General features: G+C 37.5%; 1 protein-coding gene across 3 annotated transcripts; it reads left to right on the top strand.

Moving 5' to 3' along the window:
- Positions 1-1,617: 1,617 nt before the first annotated feature.
- On the top strand, positions 1,618-25,479 carry TRPC1 (transient receptor potential cation channel subfamily C member 1). Of its 3 annotated transcripts, none has more exons than XM_065639770.1 (13): positions 1,618-1,822; positions 3,575-3,741; positions 4,969-5,070; positions 5,939-6,141; positions 7,509-7,640; positions 8,886-9,081; positions 10,760-11,096; positions 14,728-14,867; positions 16,822-16,965; positions 21,443-21,618; positions 21,797-21,998; positions 22,546-22,740; positions 23,574-25,479. In XM_065639770.1, exons 1-13 carry the CDS (start codon positions 1,687-1,689, stop codon positions 23,799-23,801), a joined length of 2,358 nt encoding a protein of 785 aa, XP_065495842.1. In that variant the 5' UTR covers positions 1,618-1,686; the 3' UTR covers positions 23,802-25,479. The 3 variants fall into 3 exon arrangements, with proteins under 3 accessions (XP_065495842.1, XP_065495843.1, XP_065495844.1); XM_065639771.1 differs by having other exon boundaries at positions 3,587-3,741; XM_065639772.1 differs by lacking the exons at positions 1,618-1,822; positions 3,575-3,741; positions 4,969-5,070; ... (2 more) ...; positions 8,886-9,081; positions 10,760-11,096 and adding an exon at positions 13,394-13,806.
- Positions 25,480-26,181: the final 702 nt, after the last annotated feature.

The following is a 26,181-nucleotide window of genomic DNA, read 5'->3' on the forward strand; positions in this document are numbered from 1 at the left end:
TTGTCTTCAGTATCTTCCACAGCGTATTAACAGAAAGAGGATGCACCCATTTTGTTTCTGTTACATAAGGGAATACTGGGAGTTGAGGGAATTAAGTGCTTGGATTTAGATCCTTTTTTTTTTCTGTTTACTGGTTTGAGTTATCTGGACAAGATCCAGTTATTAGTATTTGATAGTTACCTGGTTTCTGTTCCCAGTTCCAAACAAGGACATGGTGTTGTACAGCATTTGAGTTCTTTGCCCTGAATCTGGAGCCAAATGAGTCTAAGTCCTCATCAACATAGGCTAAATTGAGCCTTACTTAATCTCTGTACTGCAATAATAAACGATCTTTAGATGTGCAAATCTAAAGTACTATATTTACCTGCCCAGGTAATCAGCAACTTACTCTGTAAGGGTCACTATTTCCAGTTGTGTAAACTATTGCTGTAGTGTTTTGTTCACTTTAGGAAAAAATTTGCTATGATTATGTGGCTTGCTAGTACATGTTTAGAATTACTTTGAAGTTCGATTAAATTGAGATGGACTTTCAGTAGGAACCATCTCTTCTCAGTGTAAAAATTTGACATACATGCTAACTAAGAGCTACATCTTGAAGTATAAATGACAGCTAATGCCATCTCAAAAGAATTGTCTTCTCAGAATAACAATATTTTGGAGAGTGCAAGTGTTAACCAAACAAGATTCTTCTAGAGGAGATTCAAACAGCAGCTTTCAGCTTACATCTTAGTCCTTCTAGCTCAGCTGAAGTCAGTACAGCTATGAGCTCTGGTTCTCTGCCTCTGCGTGCTGCAAACAGATGCTAAGGAAGTAAGTGTTAAGTTCTTAATTTTTTCTGCATTATTCTACTATGATATATAAGTTTGTGTCTGGTAGATCATATAATATACAAAGGTCTTTTTGAAGTTTAGGGACAAAATGGCACACTTTTAATGTGGAAAACAAATAGACATGATTTCTAGAAGTGTTCCCAGAAGGGGAAAGTGAATGACACTCTGGCAAACGCAGGGTGTTTCAAAAAGATGAACCTAGCTTCGAGTTGCAGTTGCCTTCAGCTGGGGTCCATCTCCTTGAGCCACCGCGTGTTTGGCCATCAGGGCCCGGCGCGGGTGCCTCCCGCAGTGTGCGTGAGCTGAACCGCCTGCCGCTGGAGCGGCTGGCAGCAAAACACATTCAAGGGCGAAAGCAGAAGTGAGGACTATTAATAGTTAATGTGCTGCGGTGCGGGTGCTCGGTGCCTCAGCGGGCGGCCAGACAACGGGCTCTCTTGAAGGAAACCCGCGAAATCCCCCTCGCAGCTCCTGCCCGGCGTGGCCCGCCCCCCCCCGGCTCTCCGAGCGCTGCCGGGAAGGACGGCAAACCGGGGCCGCGGCACGGGAGAGGGGGCCCGGCGGCCGTGCCCGGGCTGCCTCGCCACAGCCCCGGCGGCGCCGCTCCCCGGCCCCTCCCGCTGCCCGTCGCAGGGGGGCGCCGCCATTAGAGCCTGCGCAGTGCGGCGGGGAGCGCTCGCCCTCCGCCCTGCCCTGCCCTGCCCTGCCCTGCCGTGCCGGCCCGCGGGGCTGCCGGGGCTGCCGGCGCCGGGACTCAGCGCCCCGCTCCCGCCGGGCTGGCAGCGGGCACCGGGGGTCGCGCTGCGCCGCGCCACCGCCCCGCCCGCGCTCTGATGGGCCTGGCGGAGCCGGCGCCATGGCCGCCCTGTACCAGAGCGCGGACCCGTCCGCCTCGGCCTCGCCGAACAAGCTGCTGGCGCTGAAGGACGTGCGGCAGGTGAAGGAGGAGACTACGCTGGACGAGAAGCTCTTCCTGCTGGCCTGCGACAAAGGTACCGGCGCCGCTGCCCGGCCCGGCCCCGCCTGCCTCGCCCTCGGGGAGCGGAGGCCTCGGCTCCGAGGGCCCGACCCCGCCCCTGTCCCGCACCAGCGCAGCGGCCCCGGCGCTTTGGGCGGGGGCTGGCGGTGAATACTGCGGGTGCCCGCGCCTCGCACCGGCGGGGCCCCGCTGTACCACACCGTGCCCCGCTGTGCCGCAGCGGGGCTGCAGCGGGGGCACCGCCGCGCCTGGCCGAGCCGCAGCGCCCGGCTCGGGGGCGCCGCCCGGCCCCGCCGCCTCCCGCTGCCCCGGTGCCCGCGGGCGAAGGGGCAGGCGCGCTGGGCCGCCTCCTGTGCTTGTGAGGAGTTTGGTTTGTGTCAGAGTTCCTAAGATATTTGCTGCCTTCAGTCTTAAGTGAGTCTGTGAGTAGGTAGTTATTGTAAAATTGGGAGCTTATCTAGGCGTTTCCAGAATGAGGGAGACTGGCTTCCTGTGATTTGCGCCCATGGTGGTGGATGGGAAGAGATTTTGCTTTCTAAAATACGCTACTTACTTTAAGCATGTATTTAGTTACTCTTGAGTAGAAACAATCTTGAACTCATCTGAGTGTGTCTGAAATGTTGGACCCTGAGACAGGCATTTAATCATGTGCTGAACAGTTACTGTAGCTCAGGCCGGTTGGAGAAGCCGGTGTGTACGTGCAGAGCTGTCCGCTGGCCGTGTGTGAGGTTAGTTCCCAGCCCTACGAGTATTTCTGCGATGTCCAGCAGCAGGGTTAGCAGGTTTGCCATGGTGCTCTCTGGCGGGATGTGTTGCTGTCAGACAGCCAGGCTGCCCTGCTGCAGCTGGGGCCTGGCCTGAACATTGGACCGACCCACAGCTTGCCAAGTATAAACAGAGGCTCGGGAAGCTAAGAGGTTGCACCAAAAAAAAACATTAAAAAAAAAAAGCGTCTATAACAGCTGGTTTAGTGCTCTTACAGACTCTGTATGTGTTCTGCTGCATATAAAAGCATTCTACATATACTTCTGTAAGTATTTTACAGTAAGGTCTGTTTTTGTCACGGTCTTCTATGTTGCAAAATAATTTGTTATGCTAGAGAAAAATAATTCAAAGCTTTTATCTTTGGCAAGAAGAATCAATTAAACAGAATAATACTAGACATGGCAGCCTGATGCATCTATACTTCAGTCAAATTGAAAAGTGCAGCTTATGTACATCTTACCGTAGTTAGCTTTACTCGCTTATCAAATGTTTGAATTTTGTAAGATTACAGAATCATATTACACCTGCTTTGATATATACACTAAAATTGGAGTGATAACAGAGAATAGTAATGCGGCTTCTGCTCAAGGAAGGTGCAAACCTGTTTGTAGCATTGTAGAGTGGGCTTCTCTGAGCCAATGGCTCTTTTGAACCGAGAAGCCTTCTCTGATGTAGTTGAACTTAATGTTTCTTCTGTCTCACAGGTTATGTATGAGCTTTTGTCCCAGCTTTGAAAAGTACCCATGCTTGTGTGTGTGTGTTTTCAGGACTGGAACTAAAGGGGTGGATTAAAATACATCTTGGTACTTTCCTGAAAGAGATCTCCTGAAATATCTTTAGTTTCCTCCCTGATGAGAGAATGCTTATCTACTTTGACTTCTTAATTGTCTGACATATACAGCATCTGTTGTCAGCTATGGAACATTGTCTTGTTTGATGGTACCTGGTACTTATAATGTTTATCTGCTTTTAGTACTTTATAGTAAGTGACATTCATAAGTTGCTTGTGCAGGTGACTATTATATGGTTAAGAAACTCTTAGAAGAAAACAGCTCAGGCGAAATGAACATAAATTGTGTGGATGTGCTTGGACGAAATGCCGTTACCATAACCATTGAAAATGAAAACTTGGACATACTACAGCTGCTTTTGGATTATGGCTGCCAGGTATACAACACATAAGTTATTGACATTTTTCAGTGTACTTATCAATCTGTGTATTCCACTTTTGATATATTTCCTCTGTTAATCTGTCAGAATTTGGAAGGAAATAGAAATCTGTCTTTATAGGCAGTTCATTTCTTTTTCTGTTTAGTAATTGTGGAAGTGTTTTCTTCTCACTAACTTGCATGACAAATGTATAGTAATATTTTCAATGATATTAACAAATCAGAATTGCATTTTAAATGTTATTCCTGTTGCAGAGATAACGTGTAGATTATCTTCAAGCAATACAGTGTCAGAGTCTATCATATTAAAAAGTGTAGAATGCAGAGATCTCTTTGGATGTGAAATATACTAACTTTTAAAACTGTAGCACAGTTAGAAAAATGCACATTATATGATTTTAAGTTAAGGAAAGCATGTGTTTCTGTAGTGCTTTCTTGTTAAACTGTATCTGTGCTTGATGGCAGAGGCAGTTTCATACCAACGATATTTCCTTAACATAATGTGACATCTCTGCTGCTGCTGGGAGAGTTGCAGCTGTGATGACTTAATAAGTAAGACAAGGAAAAGTAGTATTGTTTGTTAGGTTGTTTGATATTGGATGGAAAAAACCCAACAAGCTTTCCCCTCCCCAGATCACCTTTTTAGTGCAAGAATAAAAGCTGTGTCTTTTTATTTTTAAAGTAAAAATTTGAATTTTCTGAGGTGAATTAAAAAGAATAATATCAACTGTATGGAAAACGAAAGGCTGCTTAGCTCAACTTAAGAGAAGTTTCAGAAGCAGTTACCAGCCTAGAAAAAAAAAGCGCCTATGTTCCTGGCTTTACCGTAGAGCTGTGAATGCGGGGCTGCATCATCTCATATGCCTGAGTTTTGTTTCACAGATACTTGCGAAAATCAAGTCCTAAAGTACAGTTTAACAAGTTATTAAAAACATTTATACAAGCAAGTATCCTGTGTCATCTTTGCTAGAAAGTAGTTTCTGCAACTGGTTCTTCTGCTGTTCATGCAATGAAACAAATCGTCAGTAATGCTGTGCTAACTCCTGGAACGACAACCTCAATATGTGTTCTGACCATACGTGTAGTGATAATACAGAATATCATTATAGTACTTTAAAAATAAGTTAAAAGAAAACCCACATTAAAATGCAGTTTGGCTTCAGATTGACTCTTCATGCTGTTTAAGTCACTACTGTTTTCACATTGACTTGTTTTCTTCCCTTAGTCATCGGACGCACTTTTGGTGGCTATTGACTCAGAAGTGGTGGGAGCTGTCGACATTCTACTGAATCACCGACCAAAAAGATCCTCCAGACCAACCATTGTAGTTGAGTGTTGTTATTCCTTCATTTTTGGTCGGGGAGGTCAGGGGCTGTGCAATTGTGTTCTGAGTAACTGTAGTATGTAAAACAATGTTCTTAAATGAAATTCCACGTCTCTAATGTGGTAGAATCTGTACATTAGGGATTATTTTTATTGCCTCTTTTGTCTTAAAGAATAGAATATGTTGTTTTGCTTTACGACCTAGGGAAACCGGTGGCTTTATACATGCCAAAGGCTAACAGATGCCTAGTTAGTCCAGAAGAGAAAAAAAAAATACAGTGACTGTAAATGTTTCTTGTAGACTGTTTGCAAGGTAATTAGGAGCCTTGACCTATAATGAATATATTCATGTGTTGAAGCTTCCTAGATTTTTCAAGTAAATCTATAAACATCAGATCTTCACCTTGAAATTTAATCAGTTGAAACCTGACAATGCTCAAGTATCAAAGTTTATTAAAAGTTTACAAGTAGAGGTGGAGGGAGGGAAGGAATAAGGCATTGTGTAACAGAGTATGGTATAGTTATGATATTTTTTTCTGTGCTTAGATAGTAAATATAATCATTTTTCTTAAATTAGAGCAAAATTCAGTTTTTAATATCATGCATGTATACTGGAGAAGGTAGGCACTGAATGTCAGGTTTTCTGTGGAAATAAACCAGAAACATTTCTGTGTCCATTCTTCATTTTCCAGGATTTATCTGAGAGGTGTTTAAATATTGTTACAAATTTTTCTTTATTTTCATGTTATGAAACATAGGAAAATATTCTGAAGGAGGGATTCATTGTTGAACAGTCAAAAAAACTCCTACATTTAAACATCATCATAGAACTGTATGTAATAAATTTAGATATTTGCTACATTTTATTCCAGAAACTAATGGAACGCATTCAGAACCCAGAGTACTCAACGACCATGGATGTGGCACCTGTCATTTTAGCCGCTCATCGTAACAACTATGAAATTCTCACCATGCTGTTAAAGCAAGACATATCATTACCCAAACCTCATGCTGTAGGTTGTGAATGTACACTGTGTACTGCAAAGAACAAAAAAGATAGTCTGCGACATTCCAGGTAAGACTTACCAGTCACAGGCAGTGGTAAAAAAATTCTTATCTTAATTCTCTGGTAGTGCTTGGGTCAGCTTCAGTACGTTCCCTTTTTCTCTTTAAGGTGAAGCTTAAGAGTGGATTCCTTTAATATAATGTAACCATTCTTGTGAGAGATGGTAATTCTCAGGGGTGGGTTGTGCATATTAAGCTAAGTGCCGAAACCAGGACTCTTTCTTTTCTACCAGTTGTGTCACAAACATTCTAGCTATGTTGGGCTAGGAGCACTGGAATTATGCAAATAACATTTTTTTGAGTTAGTTAATACTTGGGGTTTTTTGAGCCAGAATGAGGAGGTGGATAATTCTGTACCCTGTTTCTAAAAGTGTTGATGTAGCATATGTAGCATGGATTGATGAATGGAAACTAAAGCCCTTTTTGTTTGTTTGGTTTTTTGTTTTCCCCCAGTATTTTTGAAAGTAGAAAGCTTTTTAATAAAGGCTCAAATAAGGAGGGGGATTTACCAGTCTTAACAATATTTTTTCTGGTTAACTTGACTACATATTTGAAGGTTGAATATGATATAATATGTGAGAGAATGAAAAATCACAGAGCTCAAAGATCATAAGTGGACTGCAATTACAATATATAGTTAATTATTACATAATTACTCTAGTATGTATCCAAAATACTGAAAAATAGGAGAAGTGAAAGGATATTTGTTACTGGCATTCAGCTACTACAGGCTCCATTCTGGTGTCCATCTGATACACCGTGTCATTAACTTCAGTATGAGAAAAAGTGTCAGGGAATCCCAAGCAAGCAAACAAACAATAGAAAAGCTTGAGATAACAGCTCTTAGCTTAAACTAGAACGGATAACATACTTTTTAGTGTTCATGAGGTACTAATTTTGCAAGAGGCAAACATCCCTTCAGATGCTTTTCCTGAATTAATTTTTTTGTATTGCACATTAAAGCTCCTCACTGTCTTAATTTATTTTTTAAAGTAGAAGGTTGCCTTGCATGCTTTACTTCCCTCTATTTATTTCCACTTGAAAAACCGTAAGAACTACTGTATAACACGTAAAATGTCAACATTTTACCAATAATTTTAGCCTTCTGCTGATGTACTGGTAACAACTGAAGTAGTGAGGAAAAGAAGAGGGAACCAGGTGGGCCAGTTTTTGATACTTGGAATAATAAGGATTATTATGTGAAGGGCAGTATCTTCCATGATGTATCACTTTAATGCTTGTAGTCTCTGATTTTAAGAAACCCAATTATTTCGTCTCTCATCTGACCGTTTTAAGCAAACTTTTGGAATAGGTTCTGATTTGGAACTGCTAATCAAATGAAACGTCTTCATTTTGCTTAATGTTCTTTTGTCACAGGTTTCGTCTTGACATTTATCGGTGTTTGGCCAGTCCTGCTTTAATCATGTTGACAGAGGAGGATCCGATCCTGCGAGCTTTTGAGCTTAGTGCAGACTTGAAAGAATTAAGCCTTGTTGAGGTTGAATTCAGGTAGGAATTGAAAACACAAACCAACTTGATACGTTCATGAAATTACATATATAGAAATGTGTATGTATTAGAAAAGGTTTATTCTTAATTTTTTGTAATTGAAGTGTTTAAACCAATAATTAGACATAATAACAAGTTATATAATTTATGCCTCATTAGCAGTCATTCTGACAGTTTAATTACTTTAAAAACTTCTAGGTCTAGACAGTTCAATGCGTATAGTTGCACCAACAGTTCAAATTTCAGCTCTACTCTGGAAAAATAAATAGAAATTATGCTAAATGCTGACATATTTCAAGATTGCACACCTATTAATCATATCAATGTTTCATTAGTACTCTGCACTTTATTTTTCCCTGCATCAGGGTAGAAGTATGCAACACCCTGTTTGTACTGACCTGACTCATGTTGGGAGTTGTTTTGGGTGTTGTTTCCTAATTTTGCTGCTTTATATTATAAGACTCTGAAGAGCATGTAAGATTTCGTGCTGAAAATGCCCTGTCTATTTAATGAACAAATTCTCTGTATAATTTTATGTTTAAACTCTGTAGGTTTCTACTATTTTGAAGCTTACCAGCACAAAAGCATGTATTTTTTCTGAGACCATGAAAGGGAATGTTTGTAGGGGTAAAATTCTACTTTCCTAAACAACATATGAATTTTCTGGTTTTATAGCTGATTGTCTTTCTTGATAAGAGTTTGAATGTTGCATTTACGTGATACAACTTGGCACTAAAATGCACTATGTGCCGGATGAGACAAGCAAATCATGTGCTTTCTTTTCTTGTGTTTATTGTATTAATAAATAGTATTCAGTAAATAGACTTTAATTTTCAGATGACAGGAGTAAAGCAAAACTCAAAGTAACTTCCCTTCCAAGTAGAAAGTCCACATGATAACTTCCCAGTGTGATGTTTTGTGACTACTACGCTTTCTCATCTCCTGGAAATAATTCTAAGCTTTAAATCTTTATATGGAACTCATAAGAATTTGTATACTGCAAGTAATTTCTCATTTTTTCTCTGTCTAGTGGAGTTGCAAACTAAACCGAAGTGTAGTTGTTATGTCACATGGTGAAACTTACTTGGAATTGCCTTTGGAATGCTTGGACCTTGACATGATTGTTGTTTGGTTTTGTTTTTTTTTAAATTTGTCTTAACATACAATCCCAACCAAAAACAGTTAATGATTTGATGGAAAATATGTGAGCAGTGTAATAGTATGTACTGTTTCTATGTCCTTCAGAAATGATTATGAGGAGCTAGCTCAACAGTGCAAAACCTTTGCTAAAGATTTGCTTGCCCAAGCACGGAATTCACGGGAGCTGGAAGTTATTCTGAATCACACATCTAGCGATGAACATGTAGACAAGCGAGGATTGTTGGAAGAGAGGATGAACTTAAGCCGCTTAAAACTTGCAATCAAGTATAATCAAAAAGAGGTTTGTCTTTGCAGTAATTAGATTTCTGTATCATATTTTGCTACTAATTAATTTAATTTTTTGTTCTGCCTCTAGACATAGAAGTGGAAATAAATTTGCAAGAATTATAGAAGAGGTGGTAATACACAGAACATCTGCATGTGAAACAGGGAAATTATATTGCGAGATACTGAGTGTTTCTTCCGTATTTACTGTGGAGAAGAATTTAGTATTTTCTGTATTGGACTATAGACTGCTCTCTTATGAACAGCTCTCATAGTGGCAATTATTTGTTCAGATCCTCATTAAATCCTTGCCTACGGAGGCACGGATCTGTAGGTGCCATACATGATTTATCATCTTCTTGCTTGTCATTAGCTGTTCAGTTTTGGCTCAGGCCTTGTCTGTGCTGTTCAGTAATTATGCCAGACCTGTGTGGGTATAACTGAATGGCGCCTCTGTTCTGGAATAGTGGCGCCTTTCGTGCCATCAGTATGGAACTTCTTTCATGCAGTAAGTCATTGTTGTCTTTATCCATTAACAAATTATAACTCCAGTTTTGCTGTTCTAGAAGGCAAGTGGGTATTTGTAGGATTCTGGTACAAGAACCAGAGACAGAAAGTTTCCTTTCCGTGCAGAATCCATTTTTATTTAGCATTTGCAGAAGGCATTATAACTCTATTCTATGCATTTAGCCTTAAACTGTTTGTGAAACTGTTAAAGTACATAGTGTTTAAAAGTTGTAGTTACAAAATATCCTAGAACCAGCATTACACATTTTTGGTATGCATTAAACAAGAATACTGAAGTATTTCAGATGTTCTGGTTTTGAGCATAGTTTGTTTTTACCATGGTGGTTGGAGAATAACAACATTTTTTTGTGTGGTATGAGGAAGGTATCTTTGAGGAATTTGTTTTATTTCTGACAAGTGAACTATAGAGACAGTTTTTCATGGTGCTTTCTGAAATGTGATTATAACATCAACGTTCTTTTTCTTGATATTTTTTAAGTGACATGGCAAACCATCTTCTAGTGAAATATGTTCTTTTATAACCCCATGCAAATAAGCATCTGAAATTTCAAACTACCTTTGCATATTCTACATAACCTTCAGAACAAAATTATCTTCTTTTGAGTGACCGATACAACATAGCTTACTCTGACTTAAAATTAACCCTGCTGAATAGAGCCAGAATGATTTTAAGAACTGATATGTATAAAACTTCTTGGTCACTTTAGTCCTCATCTTACAAGGTGTTGTGTTTTACAGTGTGGATACTATTGTACAATAACAGTATCTTACTCTTCAGATAAGATCACTGTATTTTATTATAACAGACAATGAAGCTCTCTGAGGTATGATGTTATTTATATGCTAGATTTATAAATAATTATAAATCAAAACTCATTCTGAACCTGAAAACCATTAAAAATCCAGTATGTATAGTTCATGTTTAGTTGCTGGCTTTAGAATGAAATTAAAATATTGGACGTTTATGATCATAATAGGTCCATAGAACTTTTGTTCTCTTATAACTATTTCAGCTTAAAATTCTTGCCTTTTCCTGTTCATTGGTGACTACACATAGTTTGAAAATGGATTTTGTTAATGATAATGTAAGTTAGTAATTTATATTAAGAAACCTGAGACTGATTTCTTGTTTATTTCTTTTTTTTTTTTTTTCCCCTTTTCGCTAGTTTGTCGCTCAATCTAACTGCCAGCAGTTTCTGAACACAGTATGGTTTGGACAGATGGCAGGCTATCGACGCAAGCACACATGCAAGAAAATTTTGACTGTTTTGATGGTGGGCATTTTCTGGCCAGTTCTGTCCCTGTGTTACTTGTTAGCCCCTAAATCTCGAGTAGGTCGAATAATTCACACTCCTTTTATGAAGTTTATTATTCATGGAGCTTCATATTTCACATTTCTGTTATTACTTAATTTGTACTCCCTTGTCTACAATGAGAATAAGAAGAATACAATGGGACCAGCCCTTGAGAGAATAGACTATCTTCTGATAATATGGCTGATAGGTAGGTATGATTTCAGTAGATTGCATGACGATTGCTGATACTGATCAAACGATAATGATTTGTACTACCTTCTTAGGAAATTGGCATGTTACTCATTGCTCCACTGAAGTTTACTTTTTGGAGGATAGTGTTACAGGAAAAACAAAACAGACAAACAAAAAACCCCACTGACCCAAAACATGTTTTGAGGAAGGGTTGTGAAGTGTTAGAACAATCCCTGGTTATTGCAGAAAGTGAAGTATCAAAGAGAATTTTGTAGGCTCTAACAGAAGAGTGAAATTTTTCTTCAGAAGGACTGGTAGCATTCTGAGTGATACAAGTGAGATTCAGTTGTGCAGTAGCAAATTAGTGCAAAAGCTGTGTTGCTAGACATTTTAAAATTCTCATCTTGAAAGAAAGAAAAATAACCTGAAGGCAAAGCAAATGTGTGTTCTTCAGATAGTTTTGTAACAGATAAGAGTCTGACATCAACTAGATGTCGTTAGTGGTTGAGGAATGAAATTAAATCAGACATCACTTCAGACTTTTTCCAGTAATTTTTCATTAATAGGTAGTATTATTTAGTGTGCAGATGGTTTAATCATTGTAAGTCAAACTTGTTTTGTTTTTTCATCAGCAAGCAATCCATTAAACTTTTAATTCTTCCAGCTCTCTTTCACAAGAAGTGTTTGGACAACGCTTTTAGATATATGGTTTAACTTTTAGGTTGCCCTGTGTGGAGTCAGTAGTCGGACTTGGTGATCCATGTGGGTCCCTTCCAACTCAGGATATTCCATGATTCTATGAATTCTATAAAATAGTAGTAGGAATGATCTGAGCTTCTTAATTATTTGTGCGTCTGTGTATGGAATTATGCCACAATATGAATATTACTAGTAAAGTTACTGTTTCTTTGAAAATCTAGCTAAGACCTTACATAATCATAAAGTAAATTAGAAATATTTGTGCATTGTATGCAAGTTACTTATATTTTTTTCTGGATTGTAAATAGTTGGACTAAGCATGCAGTTGCAGTCATAAAATAAATTCCTGCACTGTTTTAATTTCTATTTTATTATGCTCTAACTAGATAGAACAGGAGGATTCTGTACATTTTTGTTGGCCTAGTCCAACTTCAAAGAACTGCCAAATTTAGAGTTCTGCAAAATCTCTTTCATAGCTGTAAATGTGAGATTTTTGAGTATGTACAAAATTGCCACTTCAGTGGTACATCAACAATAAGTAACAGTTGGTCTTTCATGACTATTCTGTAATTCTTGATTTGAAAAGTAATAATAGAATTTGGACTTGTTGCAGAGTTGGCCTGTTGTTTAAAGAAAAAAGTACATATGCTGTATGATTTTGTCTGCATACGTATGGCCGCATGCTCCATCTTAGTCTAATAAATCGAAGGTGTGCGTTTCCCTCATCCTTGTTTTAAAACACAGAAACAAGTGTCATTTTCCCCTGTTACTTTCCCATTCTGTGTGTCATGGTCACTGATTATTGTAACTGTACCCAAACCGCTGCATGTTAATTCTGGTTGATGCAGTAGAGGGAGCACAGGTATAATTTTTGTTGAGTCCTCATGAACTTTTGTCTTGGTTGGAAATTCATAAAACCTTTTAACATGTTTTTGCTTGTTTGGTGTGTGTTGTTTTTACATTAAATTTTGATAAATAAATTAATGGAAATCTATGCTTTAATGTAAGGTGATTAGATATGTACCATTTGATTGACTGGACTTCTAAAAAGCAATGATATAGTTGAAAACACCACAGTTTTTATCTAAGTAGTTGTGAGTGGCTTATTTGTTATTCTATGGTGGGGTTTTTTGTAATGGTGATTCCTTTAGTTGTTTGGCTGTGTTAAAACTGTTGGGTAGTTCATGCAGATTTTGGAAATAGTAAGTAGCCCACACACAAACACATGCAGGTCTTAAACTTGAAAGCTTCAAATGTCGAGTACAAGTCAGTGTTACAGACTGTTCCTTTGTTAGAGATTCAATATCTGATTCTAGAAATTCTTTTGTTCCATCAAATCTAAAGTAGGCAGAAAGAGTGTCATTAGGTGGTCTCGGAAATTTTAATGAAAGGCTATAGAAACATGTTTTCTTCATATAGTATTTTAAGGTGGATTTCAGATAAGAAAAGTAACCTATAAGTAACATAATTATTAAAATCAGGTTATTTTTCACATTATTAAGTCTTAAGATTTTTTTAAATAGGAACTGCATTTATAGCTTAAATGCATATTTTATAATCACATATTGTACTGTTGAAAAGGAATTAATTTAGAAAATGTGTGACAAAATCGGCTGGAATAAAAAGAACCAAGTAATAAGGATTTACCTGCGTTATTGTCTTGCATAGTCCCATTAAAATACTTTCTAACAATCAATGTCAAAATAGCCACAACAGAATTTCTCATACTTAGTTAGCAGCTAGTTTTGTATTCTGCTAGATTAACTTTCCAAATCATGAATACAGTAATTCTCTTTTCGAAGTTATTTAGCCTAAATCATACAAGTGTCTTCTCTAGCAAAATAAAGCAACAGAACTCAAATTCTTGTGTGTGTAAATAACATCAATTATAGCATCTTCTACCTCTCCAGCTCTTTTTACTGATTCTGTGACAAGTTTACTGTAAAATACATGATGATCATATGGAAGGAAACAGAGATCGTGCCTTAGAAATATTGTCTTTATGACCAGGAAGGAGAGAGATGATTGTGAGTCTTCTGATGAACTGTGCACAGCATGCTTTTTTCTTTTTATTATGCCTTCCAACATAGCAGTAGAACTCGTTGAACAAATAAAGTCATACATAAGTATCTGATTTTTTTTTCCATTCACTAGATCTTGTTCTTACTGGGCCAGAGTTTTAGAAAAATTGCAAAGTCTCCAAAGCTAACCCATGTCTAACAGTTTTTAACTACCATTTATACATATTCTGCTTTTCTTCTTGTCCTAAATATAGTAGTATAAGTCTGAAGTACTCAAAAAACCTTAAATAAATGATTATTCATAGAAATCAAAGGTGCCATTATATTTCATCTAATGGTCCTTTCAAATTTTATAAAAATGTCAAGTCTGTAAGAGACATTCAGTTAGTAAAAATCTTAGCAGCTATATTTTTTCATATAGCCAGACATGATTAACAATGGTAAAATTAAGTTTGCTATAAGGATCCTGAATATTTAAATGCATATAGCTCTAAGTCAAACTTTTGATTTTTGCAGTCTTAAGTCATGGTCTCTTTTTGCTGCTAATGTTATTTAATACCAGTTAAGGTAGGAAAAATTTCCACATTTTGGATCGTTTCAGTAACACCTACACACTTCTGAGAAACACTTGATACTTCATATAGGAATGTAATGCTTTCTATAGTGCTTTTCATTTCCTCTCGTGCCCTTTTTTATTGGAGAATGTGTTTCTTAGCTGGAAAGTAGGTTTGAAAAGGTTAACGTTTTGTTGCCTTATGATTAATGCTTTTAATCCAATACAATGCTTTTAGTAAATCTACTTAATTACTCCACTTCTTTCTCTTAGCTAAAATATCATTTACAAAAGCCAGGTAAAAGTGCTTTAGTTGTAAAATAATATCTATTCAATGCAATGGCTTGACTTTCCTGGCTTTTTTTTTCTTGCAGGAATGGTGTGGTCGGATGTTAAAAGACTCTGGTATGATGGTTTAGAAGACTTTTTAGAAGAATCCCGTAATCAGCTTAGTTTTGTCATGAATTCTCTGTATTTGGCAACTTTTGCTCTCAAAGTAGTTGCCCATAACAAGGTGAGCACCCATCTTCAGAGATCCAAAGCTCCTCTGGGACCCACTGGGCAAATATAAATTTAGCACATTGCTGCAAAATATGCAAAGATATGTTATATGTAGTATGTTTAGTTGTAGTGTGTTGTAGTTAAGTGTACTCCTTTAGTAATAGCCTATTACATGGATACAGTTTAGACTTCCGAGTTGTGTTCTATGTGATCTAGGCCATTTGGTTGTCAAGATTGCTGGTCTTGTTGCATCTTGGGCTTCAGAGAGAAGTTGATGAGGCAAATGGGGGCTAGAAAAAGCATCAAGACATCTCCAAGTACTCAGGGACCCCAAACAGGGCAGCTGCCTTCCTTGTAAGAACTGGCTGCTCTTCCAAACAGCTTGATTGGCATTTGGGGAAATCTCCCCATACAACTCATCCGATTTGGCATTTGAGTTCACCCGATTCCATAGAACAGTACCCTCCAGAAAGCTCATAGTAATCTCTGTGTTTAGATTGTCTAACACTTTTTTGTTAGAGAAGATTTTATTTGGCTTTAGATTACATATGCTCAAATGTCATAGGTGGATGTGTTTGGGTTTAGTGTTTTGTTTTGGGGTTTTTTTGTTGTCATTTTGGGTTTTTTATTGTTTTTGGTTTGGTGAGAGGTTTTTTTGGTTGCTTGGTTTCTTTTTTTTTGTAAGGAAAAAAGCACAAAGACCACAGAGAAGCCTTGTCTTTTCTCTTTGAAAAGCCATCTGGATTTAATTGGAAATACAAGTTTTGAAAATTATCATTCCCATTCTGTTGCATGTGTTGTTAGCTGCACAGCATATGGCAAGCTGCCAGACCAATCGAATATGCATATTCTGGCAAAATTCAAGGCAGTGCAGTAGCACCATTATTTTGTATTGCAGACTGTGAGCTGACAGCTGTCTGGCAGCTGGGAGGGAAATAAACTGGTTCAGTTCTTCCCAGCTCGGTATTTGGCTCATTTCCCTATCCTTGCCTGGATTCAGAGGCTGGTAATCATTAGGAAAGCTTCATTTCTTGAAAAAAATAGAGAATACCATGTTGGGCTGCCTTCCCAACCATTTGCTTTGCAACCAGCACGTCTGCAGTAGTAGTTCCTTTGCTGAGATAAGAGCCTTTTGCTGCTAATTTAAGTCGTAACCTTTTTGAAGATGCAGGACTCCTGTCCTATGCAACAGGCACGTGATGGTTTTTTTGCCACTTTTACATGGCAAAAATTATTTTTATAGTTTATATTATTTATAAAACCAAATAAAAATGCTTGGTTTACATCGTAGGTCCATAGTTTAGACACTGATGCTGTAAGAAATAAAGGATGAGTCTCTGTAACAGAAGGATTTGTACATGCAATTGCAATGTATAAAAACATGTTTATCCCTGTTTCTTGCCATCTTTGTGCAGCACTGTTTTGGGCAAGTTATTTTAAGGCAACTTTGAGTTTACTATTTTTTTAACATCCATTTTGAGAGATCAGAAGCTGGTAATATAAATGCTGGATGTTTTCAGCCAAGCCGAAAGTTAGGGATCTGTGGATTATTCTATGAACAGCTGAATAGTACCTAGTGGGTATACTTTAGGGGTGTGTTTACACCAAGTTTACTTGTGATTCCCCTTCTCTGTAGTCATTCATAAAATCCATTGAAGGAACCTCAGATCCTAAGTACTTCTATATCTTTCTAAAGCTGGTTAAGACCAGCTGTCACCACATTGAAATTGCATGGGTACATTAGTTAGGTGTTGAATTTAAATCATCTGATTTCTGGCTCCCCCCAGAATGGCTTTTAAATTGGCTTTGTCTAAAAAGCGTGAGATATCTGAAAGCAGTAAGCCATCTATGAATCATATGTGTTAATTTCTTTAATGCTATTGCCTGTTTTGGAGGCAGAAGTAGAGAGCGGTGCATGTCTGTATTTACAATGTCAGTGATCTCAGTTTGTCCTTTTTGTATTGTAGTTTCATGATTATGCCGAAAGGAAGGACTGGGATGCGTTCCATCCTACCCTGGTGGCAGAAGGTCTTTTTGCTTTTGCTAATGTTCTTAGTTACCTTCGTCTGTTCTTCATGTACACAACCAGCTCTATTCTGGGACCACTCCAGGTGAATATCATTACTGCTTGAGAAAGTGTTAAACTTGATCTTAATTTGCTATGAAGTCTTATGGAAAACAGAAAAAGGCGAAATTAAAGTAAGAAAGTCAGAAAGTAAAAAGTAGAAAGAAGTAATATTGTATTGAAGTTTGGTTTTTTAATCTCTCGTGTAAAACATACTGATTTAGATGGAAAAAGGTAAGAAAAAGAGTTGAAGACCTAGTGTACTTCACTTTCTAACAATATTTTTTTTTCCCATGATAACTGTACCTATACTGTTTTCATCTGTTCTTAGCTTAACAGACTGCATAAGTATCTGCAGTTTGAAAACTGTAAGGATCAGGTTCTTCAGTAAAGTTCTATGCAAATGATCGTCCTAACTCCTCTCTAAAAGGTAAAAGAATGAGATGTGTAGCAAGTGAATAGTAATCAAAAAAGCCTTTTTATGCCTGTGATCTCACTGAAGTTAAATACTGAGTTGAATTGTGTAAGTTGCTTTATTTGAAAAATATAAATCTCTCAAGAGTATTGAAATAGTAATCTATTTACAGCCGGTTATAAGAATCACAGAGTGACTGGGGTTGGAAGAGACCTCTGGAGATCGTCTAGTCCAATCCACCTGCTAAAGCAGGGTCACCAGAGCAGATCACAAAGGAATGTGTCCAGGCGGGTTTGAATGTCTCCAGAGCAGGAAACTCCACAACCTCTCTGGGCAGCCTATTCCAGGGCTCTGCCACCTCAAAGCAAATAAGTTTTTTCTCATATTCATATGGAACCTCCTGTGCTTCAGTCTGTGCCTATTGCCCCTCATCCTATCATTGGGCACCATTGAAAGGAGTCCGGTCCCATCCTCTTGACACCCACCCTTGAGATATTTATAAACATTTACGAGATCCTCTCTCAGCCTTCTCTTCTCCAGGCTGAACAGACCCAGCTCTCTCAGTCTCTCCTCATAAGAAAGATGCTCCAGATGCCTGATCATTTTGAAGCCCTCTGCTGGACTCTCTCCAGTAATGCCTTGGCTTTCATAAACTGGGGAGCCCAGAACTGGACACAGTAAAGAAAGGAGAACAGGTTTCTTCTTACGTTGAATGTGCTGGAACCTTCCCATGAGTAATAATGACAGTAAAAACCCCATATTTTAATTATGTAATACATTTAATCCAGTCATCCAGAGATGGTGGAGGGAAGCATTAACAGTCTTGTGTTGTGATGCTGGAACAGTAGAGACCACAACAGCTTCTAAACTAAATTCGAATTTTTCATTTAAAGTTGGAATTTAACCTGGTTTTGTGCAAAGAATTTGGTTTTCTTTTCCTGATTTGAGAGCAGACATGGAGTTTTCTACTGAGTTTATGCCATGTAGTGGTTTTTTTGTTAGTTGGTTTCTTTTTTAAGCACAGACCCTCTCATCTTAGTCTTGGTGCTATTCACTGTGATAATCTTCAGATAAACTGGGTGGACCCGAGGGTGCAATAATACAGGTGGTCTCGTACCTTTGGGGGTAGGGGAGGGAACATGGACTATTATTAAGATATCACATTCAGATGCAATTACCTCCCTTCATCCTTTTTTAGATTAGAAGGAGGAAGAAAGCAACCTTATAAAAAATATTGTGAGTAGAAGTCACCTCTTATTCTACTGGCAACATTTTTTGCCTTTCTTTGGTTTTTCTGTTCAGCTTTAGTCCTCAGCACTGACTGATTTTGTTACCTTGCCAGTGAGAAGCCCTTACAAACTAAAGTACCTGTTATTAAAAGCGGAGCTCACTGAGAAAAGCTTTGTGTCAGTATTCTTCCAGCTTCTCTGGCCTTTCTGGGAGGATTATGATGATAAATCAGATCAGACAAGTCACTGCTTTTTTGTACCGATGGTTTATTTTTGTATTTATTTTTCCCCTGATAGTGATACGGTTTAGTTAATGTAGCTGGTTGTCAACATCATCACTGGGTTTGCAAGTGTCTGTTGAATGAAAAGATGCTTGGAATAATTAAGGTCATCATCCAGTGATTTATACTGATGGAATTGTCCTAATAGGTCAAATCAGTGCTTTGCCTTCTAAAGCACAGGACTGGTTTTAAGAGCTTTGTGGCAAGAGGATGATCTGCACAAAGGCAGAATAAGTATTTGGGAGCAGCATTTTTTTAAACTCTTGCTCTGCAGCTGGAGCTATACCAAAGCAGGTTCTGAAGTAGATAGTTTTGACTTGCATCACTAGGTCTTGTATCAAGGCTTTAGGATCTAGCTGAAAACCTCCAGCTTGAAGGTCCAGCTCATTTTAATGAGTTAGAGTGTTTGATCTTGCTGCACAAATAATTATCTTTTACAATATTTTTGTTTCATACAGAAAAGAAAAAGAGTTGCTTGTTAAATTGGTCTTCTAAAAACCATCATAAAAAGTGCTTTAAAAAGAACGTTCATAGTTCTTATAACCAGTTTAATATTATTGGAAGATGCCTTTTTCTCCTCATAGCGTTTTGTTTGGTTTACTTCTTGCCCTTTTCTCTCTGGATGTGTTGTTGTTAATTATTTTTATATAAAAAAAAGAAAAAACTTTAATACATTTTTAAATGGAACTGTACTTGAATACTTTGCAAAAAATACTTAAGTCTTGGTGCTGCAGTAAGCATCAGACTTGTTATACAAATTGATTGAACACTGAAGTCTCTCCACATTTTAAAGAGATTCACTGTTTAATGTGGATATTTATTTATGTACTAGATCTTTCACAAGTTTTTTATTAGGAGACTATGTTATGAAATTTTCCAAGTAAATAAAAACAGTCAACAGTCACCCCATTCAGTGGCACACTGAAGCTTATGTTATTACTGTTGGCCAGTATAGCTTGTGCAACAACTCTTACAGTATTTTCTGAAAGTAGGTCACAGAGTTCAAATGGTGGTAATGAAATATGGCATGGAAACCCCACAGCCTGGCGGGGGTGAAGGCAGTTACTATGTTCTCTTAGCTATTAGAGTTCTTTTTAAGCATTCAGTTACTTCACTTATTGATTAATAAAACACATTTTAATACAGATTTGTAAGTTGGCTGTGTGTCATGGTTTTTTATTATTAACAGAAGATCAAGTAATATTTCCCTAGATTAGATCATTAGATTTCAAATGCTTAGAAATTCTAAATACTTAAAAAGGAATAGCATGACTATATGAAGAAAGCAACTGGTATTTGGGCTGTGTTGTTACACACTATTCCAGGCAAAACAGTTTGGGGCGGTTTGCACCATTTGTGCATTTATGTTTCATCTACTTTGTCTCTCTCTCGCCTGCAACCATGTGTGAGTTAAACGGTAAATGTTTTGTTGTGGGGGTTTGTTTGTTTTTTTCTTTGAAAGGACAGATGTGATAAAATTATGATGGGGATTACACTCATCCTCTGACCAAACAAAATAATTACTGCATAGCTCTGCCTGCAGTTGCCAGTTCTCCATGTCTATGGCAAACTGTGCGAATACCCAGGAGCTACTGTACAACAGGGATACTCACTGAGTTTCCAATAGCGTGGGAGGGAGCAGGAGCTGGTGCTTCATCTCCCAGTAAAATCGCACTTGCAAAACCTGACCAGTGATGCAATTCTGGACTAGGATTTGGTACAGATTGTGATTCATGTAGGATTAGGCTTTCCACACACCGGTGTATTTAGACGATTAGATTTACCTGAGTCCATTTTGTGTATTTGCATTGTTTATAACAGTATATTGTTCTCTGAAGAAGTTTGTAGGAAGAGTAGTTGAAACGCTGTAAACATTTGGTGCTGTGTCTGTGTAAAAAATTGTGCTTAACGACAAAAGTAAGTCAAGGTCCTTTCTGTGTTGGAAAGATGCACAAGCATGATTTTTTTAAACAGGTGTTATTTGTATTGTTGCAAGATTCTGTATAGGACATTTTGAAGTGGAAACTAATGATCTGAATTTCATGTCATATCTTCTATATTTTACACCCTTCAATGTTTATGTGCTTACACACCTACATTGTGTATGTTTAAAATCTCACATAAAACATACAGTGAATTAATTCTGTGTTCTGCAGATGGGCTTTGATGAATTATGATTCCAAGTGTTTTGATTAATTCAGTATCCTTATGAAGTGTTTTCTTAACTTCTATGATGGTACTGATGTTCAAGTGCGTTTCATTTACTGCTTTTATCTATTGACTTGTGAGTTCTTTATTACCATTGGGATTACAAATAAAGAATAAGGTGTACATACTGTTGCTTATGGCTAATTGAAAGTAATTAACTCATCAAGTGATGTTAAAACTACTTAAATTTTCTTTTAACATCAAGAATTTTTCACTGAAAAATGGTACAAGGATACCTCCTCGTTTTGAGGTCTGGTTAGCATCTTAAAATTTAAGTAAAACATTTGAAATGTAAATAGATATGTTTTCCTTGATTAGAACCTGAAGGAGAGAGTACGAACAAAAATAACTACATGATTTACTAATACTGGAAATAAATCTACTTCACAGATTTCAATGGGACAGATGCTACAAGATTTTGGAAAATTTCTGGGCATGTTTCTTCTTGTCTTGTTCTCGTTCACAATTGGATTGACACAACTTTATGATAAAGGATTTACTGTAAATGAAGAAAAAGACTGTGCGGGGATTTTCTGTGAACAACAGAGCAATGACACATTCCATTCGTGAGTTTGTTATCTATGAAATAGCTGTGTTGTTCCAGCCCTTAGTTCCTAGTAATTAAATACAACTGGAATTTTTCACTGAACTTGAATTTACATGAAGTAAACATGAAGTGAATTTACATGAAGTCCATAAATTTACATGCTTTACCTAACCATACTTTTTTCTCTTTCTTTGTAGGTTTATTGGCACATGTTTTGCTCTGTTCTGGTACATATTCTCCCTGGCACATGTAGCAATCTTTGTCACACGTTTTAGCTATGGTGAAGAATTACAGTCTTTTGTGGGTGCTGTTATTGTTGGTACCTACAATGTGGTGGTTGTGATTGTATTAACTAAACTCCTTGTGGCAATGCTTCATAAAAGTTTCCAGCTGATAGCAGTAAGTGGTTTCTGATTAATTTCCAATAATCGCTAGCTGTATCTTTGGATTTTATACAAATTTCTTCCTACGATGTGTGGACTAATCTACAGACCTCCGTGGATGAACTCTGTCTCTGAGCTCACAAGGGGCATCTTTCCTTCAAATATGAACTTTTAATTTACTTTGATCCAAATAAAATGGGTACTTTGCATGTCGAACATGTGCAAGGCTTTGACCCGCTGGGACTTGAACAATTTCTTGATACAATGGCTGTTCAAACCAAGATGCTATAAGGTGTGGGGCTTGGGCATTTGGTAGGGGATTTACACCTTCATAGCTGAAGTTTTTATTTACACCAGAGTATGTAGTGAAGAGATTTTTTTTGTATTTGAATTATTTAATATTAGTTACAAATTTATTAACATACCATATAATCTATATGTTAAAATACTATATAATCAAAGTTGAATAACGGTCAGTTTCTAAGGTATGACAACATAAAACTTACGAACTAACCTGTTAATAGTGTTGCTTCTGATCTCTGTTAATGTTTCTGATGCTTTAGAATCATGAAGATAAGGAATGGAAGTTTGCTCGTGCCAAGCTTTGGCTTAGCTACTTCGATGACAAATGCACGCTACCTCCACCTTTCAATGTCATTCCCTCTCCCAAGACTATCTGTTATCTTTTCAACAGTCTCAGTAAATGGATCTGTTCTCATACATCAAGTGGCAAAGTGAAACGTCAGAACAGCCTAAAGGTAAGAAATGATTGGGAAAGCTGTAGGCTCTGAAGCTAGAAAGGTGCTGGTTGCTAAAATGAATCAGCAAATTGCTGCGTGAAGCTGCCTGACACGTGGTGAGTGCTACTAAGATAAATAGGAATTATAGAATAATGTGTAGTGCATCCAAAATATAAATAAATGTTACCTGTGTGTATAAGTAAGGTTCTATTAACTTTCCATTTGGGGAATTTCAACCCCCTTCCCTCTAACCCTCTGTTCCTCCAGAAATAGTCTGGAAAAAATGCTTTTCTTGATTGAAAACTCATAGTAACCTCAAGGCAGTATGTGCTAATCTCAAAAACGGTGAGGTTAGAATGTTCTTTGGGGAAAGTAATTGGCTTTAAACATGTTAGAGAAGTGTCAAAATAAATAACCAAAAAGGATCACTGAAGCCTGTCATTGTTGAGGGGAGGGATTTTTTTTGTTAAATAAACATTTTTATTGTACCCTGTAATTTTGCATACTAATTTTGCATCTTCTTGCTGACAAAAATAGCATTAAGTAAACTAAATTTAAAGACTTCACGGTATGTGCACTGAGAAACATTCAGGATTATGGAACTCTTAATTGCTTATAGGATGATTACCAGCCCAAATAGATTAAAAATTTTCAGTTTTGCTGGTACAGCAAATGATAATATAATTTAAATTTTGCTGGCAATTTGCACGCATTGTACATTTTTGTGCATCAGGATGTATTTTTAAAATAGCTTTGTTATTTTGTTCATATTTATTCTCTGTATAATTGTATACTGGCTTTAGGGCTCAAAAATCACTTTTGCATAGTAAATGTGTCATGTTTGTTTAAAGGAATGGAGAAATCTGAAGCAAAAGAGAGATGAGAATTATCAAAAAGTGATGTGTTGCTTAGTCCACCGTTACTTGACGTCCATGAGACAGAAGATGCAAAGCACGGATCAGGCAACTGTGGAAAACCTGAATGAACTACGGCAAGACTTGTCAAAATTCCGAAATGAAATGAGAGACCTGCTTGGCTTTCGAACTTCTAAATATGCTATGTTTTATCCAAGAAACTAAGGCCTAACTTTTAAACAAAAAGTCTGCACTTTTAGATACCTATAGATGAAAGTGTTGACTAAATAGAAAATATGATTATTGCACAATAATACATTTGAAAATTCATTTGCATGAGTTGCAGCTAGATGCAGAAGTGGTGGAAATAAATGCAAAACCAGATATAGTAATTTTCTTAAGCTTTTAGTGTGTATATAAAATTTGTATATAGGATTTTTTAATGTTCCTCAGATTGTGGCTGCCAGGTGTCAGAGCTTCATAACTAGCACAATGTGTTTATTTCTTCTATTTTTGCTGGCTGTTCCTTTTTGATACTTGTTTTTCAAGTTGTGAGAGAAGATAGGCTTTTTAAGACAAAAATCCAGCCTATGTATATTTTTAATAGAAAAGTCAGATATAGAATAATAGAAAATTTCCAGCACAGTTGGAAATTATGTTTGACTGTAGGTTACAGTGCATGAGAAGACTGTTTGGCTCTGAAAGAGGCAGTTCTAGTGCCAGGTTTTGTATGTTACCCTGGACTGTATGCTAACATTTACAGAATACAGAAAATCAAATCGTCAAGGCTCTTCCCTTTCATGAGAACATTCACAGTTTGAACTCCAAATAGACCAACCATTTCTTGAATATTTATGGTTATATGTAAGACCATCAATTCCTGCTTGGATTTTTCAGCAGTGCTTCAAAAGTATGTTTTACTATTCATGTTAAGATTGGGAACAGAATTTTAAAACTAACCCGTAAACTTTTAAAATTTAACATCTTGGGTTTTTAAAATCTGGATGATAAATTATTTGAAATATTAAAACCTGTGATTTAACAAAAATGAGGGGGAGCACGTGAGTGCTGTTGTTTGCAATGCTGAACAATTCCCGTGGGACACGGTACACATCTTTCTGAGAACATGCCTTGTATCTGCTCGTTGGACAGCTTTAGGCAGGTTTTACACATCCTACTTTTAAACTTGTCTTTCTTTTTTCCTTTTTTTTACCACAGTTGTTGCCAAGCTAAACTTTTTTTTTTTTGGTGTCAGGAATACTATGTTTTGTGAAAACATGTGATTTGACTTTGCTTACAATGGACAGTAAGGGCTTCATGGATTTTCTGTGATAGAGGGTCCGATATGGCTTTATATGCTTACATATAATTCAAGTTGATAAATTGTAATTGAGAAATGTGAGATTCCTGTATTTTAGTTATGAAATAAGTATATTTATGACAGCTAAAGGATTGATTGACAATTTTACTGTTATGATGGTGCTGTTCTAAAATGGTCTTATGTCCAGAAGGCGCAGGTAGCCACAGTGGTCTTTGACCACAATTGATTTGGGGAGGTTGATAAGAGCGGAGGCTTACATGAATGTTTACTTTTTTGGAGGAATTCTTACAAAACTCTTTCTTGTAAAGGTAATATATTTTCTGTACTATGAAATTATGTATATCTGAACTAGGGTTTCATACTTCGCTTCCAGAAGTCTTATAGAGGTATTCTGATAAGTCTGTTGGCTATTCATGTGAATAAGAAGCTAACCTCTTGTGTTCAAAGCAAATGGGATCACTGAATTTTGTATTTGGACTCAGATCTCACGTTTGAATAATACACCAACATAAAAAGTACGTGCTGTGTATGTTATGTATATCCAAGAAAGGAAGCAGACAAATAAAAGCTCTTTGAAAAATATGGTGGTATTAATATTAGTCATATTTGAAACACATTGTATCAGGTACCCTATTAAAAGTACTGTCTTTGTCTTGTTAAGATAGTAAGCTTAAGGAAGGTAGCTGGTGTTACTGTGTTATTACCTTTTTCCCTTGTGGAACCATCCTGTGAAATTCATTGCAATGGCTTTGTGCCGTTCCAAACACGCTAGATTGGATTCCAGTTGCAGTGTTGGCTGCTTGGCGCTCGGCTCCCACTCAGTTCTTCTGGGAAGGTGGGTTTGTGTATCTGTAGGAAGCAGCACGCTAATGTTGCTATTTCTAGTGGCTTTCAGTACGTTGAGCAGAGTCCCTCAGAGCTGGCCTGGTCATTGCACGTGGCGCTCTGTTCTACTACAGAGTACACATGCCCTTAGGAAGAATTGTCTTATTTCAAGGCACTCTTAGGGGGCGTTGGATTGGATGTGGGAGTTGCAGAGTTTTTATTTATCCATAGAAATATACACACACACACACACACACACACATATATATATATATGTGTGTGTGTGTGTATATATATATATATATCTCGATAGCAGAGACAGAGAAGTTTGTTCCCTATAGTACCTTAGTTGTATGACATTTTGCATCTCTGCTTCGTTTGGAAGCTGTTGTAGTCTTCCCATCTACTTGTCTGCTCATCAATCCAGAGTGCTTTCTACTATTTGGTCAATCTTGTCTT

The sequence above is a fragment of the Caloenas nicobarica genome, chromosome 8, assembly GCF_036013445.1.
Source record: "Caloenas nicobarica isolate bCalNic1 chromosome 8, bCalNic1.hap1, whole genome shotgun sequence".
In the NCBI taxonomy this organism is placed as follows: domain Eukaryota; kingdom Metazoa; phylum Chordata; class Aves; order Columbiformes; family Columbidae; genus Caloenas; species Caloenas nicobarica.

Coding starts and splice junctions, on each gene's coding strand:
- TRPC1 (XM_065639770.1), top strand. CDS start 1,687: ATGGCCGCCCTGTACCAGAGCGCGGACCCGTCCGCCTCGGCCTCGCCG. Junction 7,641..8,885: donor CTTGTTGAGGTTGAATTCAG/GTAGGAATTGAA, acceptor TATGTCCTTCAG/AAATGATTATGAGGAGCTAG. Junction 14,868..16,821: donor AAGTAGTTGCCCATAACAAG/GTGAGCACCCAT, acceptor TTTGTATTGTAG/TTTCATGATTATGCCGAAAG.